The sequence below is a fragment of the Solanum tuberosum genome, unplaced genomic scaffold (assembly GCF_000226075.1).
Source record: "Solanum tuberosum cultivar DM 1-3 516 R44 unplaced genomic scaffold, SolTub_3.0 scf00001, whole genome shotgun sequence".
In the NCBI taxonomy this organism is placed as follows: Eukaryota; Viridiplantae; Streptophyta; class Magnoliopsida; order Solanales; family Solanaceae; genus Solanum; species Solanum tuberosum.
Window position 1 is genome coordinate 4,896,784 of NW_006238927.1, and position 3,344 is coordinate 4,900,127.

Below are 3,344 nucleotides of genomic sequence, written 5' to 3' on the forward strand. Positions count from 1 at the left end.
TTGTATTCTGAACCCTTCTACTTACCCCTTTGTCAGCTAGACCCTTAAACTCAATTAAAATGAGACTTTTAAGCCCCTCCAACCATGTGTGTAGCTCACTCTCCTTTATATAATTGACATGTCATATCCACGTCAGATATATTAATGTCATATCATACTTATTTCATAACTATTTTTTAAAATTATTAACCAAAATTATTTAATAAAATGTAAAATAATAACATTTTTTTTTAAATCCATTAAACTTCAACTTGATAAGATATAGAAAATAAGATCTGGGACAAGTCACACTGGGAATATTTTTCCAATTCTTAGGCTAAATCAAAATTTTCAAAAACAGTAGACAATACAACTCTTTAAATGCAAAACCAAGATATCAAACAGTGAAACTATATCAATTTCAACTTTAAATTAAGTAGCAGCTAAATGACTAGCTCTCAGTCTGCTCCCTAAGCCTTCAGATAGTGTTCCTTACGGTAACAGCGCTAGCAGTGTTCAATGTGTAAGCACCACAACCTTTCACTTTGCCACAGTCCTTGCAACCCCAAATACCAAAAGCTTTCCTCTTGATGGCATACTTTCTGCAGAACTCACAGAAGTACTTGTTGTGCTGAGTGGCCTCCAACTTCTTGATCTGCTTCCTCAAACTGGCACCATAACGGGTACCATATTTCCCCACAATACCAGCCTTCTTGGTTCTCTTGGTCATTTTGACGAGCTACGGAAGAACCTTGACACCTGCTGGAAGAGAAAGACACCGCGACTGCTGCAACAAAACCCTAGAATGCCGTAACATAATAACATTTTAATTTATTTTTGGCATTTTTTAAAGTGAAATTCCATACATCTAATTCTCACTGTTTCACGACCAAAATCACCGGAGAAAGCCATCGCTGCCGTCGTCGCCATTTTTGCTTGTGAAATCACATATACTTTCTCCCTCACCCGTCTTCATCTCCGCCACACACCATTACTATTTTTCTTTCCTCCTCCAACCCTCACAAAAACAACAACCTAAGCCACCGCACCACCAAATCTGACCGAAAAACCTCTTCACTGCCATGACCGCACCCTCACCAACCTCATTCTCCTCTCCACTAGCCAGTATCGCCTCTCTCTCACACTCTACTGTGAAACAGTGGTGGCGTGCACCACCAGCGCTGCTTCTCTCTATCACGCCACTGCAATTCAGAGGTCTCCAGCGAGCGCAGGTCCGCTTTCTCCCTTCGCGGTGAATCAGTGGCCAAGATCTGCTAAATAGGTGTTAGTAAATTGTGGAGAAGAAAAAAAAAATTTGGTCAGGTGATGAAAATGGCGAAAAAGGAGAGGGTAGTGCCATAGTGGGGGAAGAATAAATGATTTTTTAATTAATTGTTTTTTTTAAATACTTCTTTTATAATTTAAATATTTTTTTAACCTAAAAATGTTATTCACTCACTTTAAGTTGTGTGAAGTCACACGCTTTAGCCAAATCAGCTATCTTAAATACACATAAGTTTGGTCAATGGTCAGAGAGATTTGTTAAATTGTGTTTTATTGAGTTTAAGGATCCAGATGACAAAGGTGTAAGTAGAAGGGTTTAGAATACAAACTGGTACAAATATAAGGGTCCACCACACCATTTCACCTATTATTAATTATTGCAAATGTTATTCACACCCTTTTACATTCTTTTGTTATAGCATTATGAATTCTGTTAGTTATTACATTAATTATTTCTATCTTTCATCTTTCCTTATATTAACTTTTTGCCCAGTAACTTTTCACATTCTTATACCACCCCTATATACATGATAACACAACATTGTTATTGACCCTTGAAAGAATCATTCCTTGTTGAATAAATTAAAAATAGTTTACAAGGATATGGACAATATATTTATTGGGTGTAAGGTAAATTGGTGATTATATATATGATTTCTCAGATTGAAAATACATTTATGTTTATTTAGTTTAACAATGGGGAAAAAGAAATGAAAAGTCAAATGACTATCTTTGGTTTATTTAAACATTCAATTGAGAAGTAAAATATGAAAACCAACAACAAGAACATCATCCATCAGGTACCTTATAATATAAAAATTAATGTATAATAAAATATTTCTAAAAAATGTAGGTATTTTATTTTACATGTTCAAATACTTTAACTTTTAAATATTTATACTATTAAGCGTGGAATACACGTGCAACACACGTGTTCCTTGCTTGGACTCTATGGTTGTTAGAGATGGGCTCTGCTTAACAGTGCAACAACAAAAAGAATTGATAAGAGAGGGGACATATGAGGAGATCATTGATGCTCTAAAGACTATGCCAAAAGATAAAGCTCCACGGGTAGATGGATTTCCAATTGAATTTCTCACTTTGAATTGGGAGTTACTGAAAGATGAGATAGTACAAGCTGTACAACAGTTCTTCAACACTGCTATATCTCTAATTCCCAAAGTTCATCCCCTACAAAGGTAAGTACTATAGACCTATAGCATGTTGTACTATCTTGTACAGAAATATTTTGAAAGTGTTAACCAGGAGACTCAAGCAGGTGATTGGTGGTCTAGTGGGATGCTCCCAATTTGCATTTGTTGAAGGGAGAAGCATTATTGTTAATATATTGTTTAGTCATGAGATTTTTAAATTCTACTCTTGGAAATGGATTTCCCCGAGGTGTGTTTTTAAGGTGGACCTAAAGGTTTATGATACTGTGGGATGGGGCTTTCTCAAGAAGTGGTTAAGTGACATGGGTTCCCTACCAAAAATGTTCATTTGATCATGACATGTGTGTCTACGGTGTCCTATTCCTTGATGATTAATGGAGGATTGACTCAGCCTTTTAATGCAAAAAAAAATCATTAGACAAGAGGATCTTATGTCCACTTATCTTTTTGTCTTGGCTATGGAGATTTGGGAAGACAACTGAATCAGTTAGCTAGGAATGGGAACTTCAATTTTCACCCAAGGTGTAGGAAATTTGGAAGTATGCATATTTCTTTTGCAGATGATCTCTTGATGTATTGCAGGGTTGATATTATCTCTATTAAGTTGCTAAATCAAGCATTCCTGAAGTTTTCCAAGGCTTGTGGATTACAGGCTATGTAGACAAAAGCTCTTTATATATTGCAGGGGTCACAACTCAGACAAAATCAGAGATTCTTAAAGAGCTGGGATATTTTGAAGGTACCCTTCCATTCAGATACTTAGGAGTGCCTTTAGCATCTAAGAAGTTCAGTTTCAACCATTACTTGCCACTTATTGAAAAAATTACTGCAAAGATCACTTGTTGGTTCGCTAAATTACTATCATATGCTGGAAGAGTACAATTGATCAAGTTAGTTTTTTTTGGAGTG

At 35.9% G+C, this 3,344-nt stretch overlaps 1 protein-coding gene across 1 annotated transcript; it reads right to left on the bottom strand.

Moving 5' to 3' along the window:
• Positions 1-235: 235 nt before the first annotated feature.
• Positions 236-778, bottom strand: LOC102591593 (60S ribosomal protein L37a-like). The gene has a single exon (XM_015309627.1). It carries the CDS (start codon positions 707-709, stop codon positions 458-460), a length of 252 nt encoding a protein of 83 aa, XP_015165113.1. The 5' UTR covers positions 710-778; the 3' UTR covers positions 236-457.
• Positions 779-3,344: the final 2,566 nt, after the last annotated feature.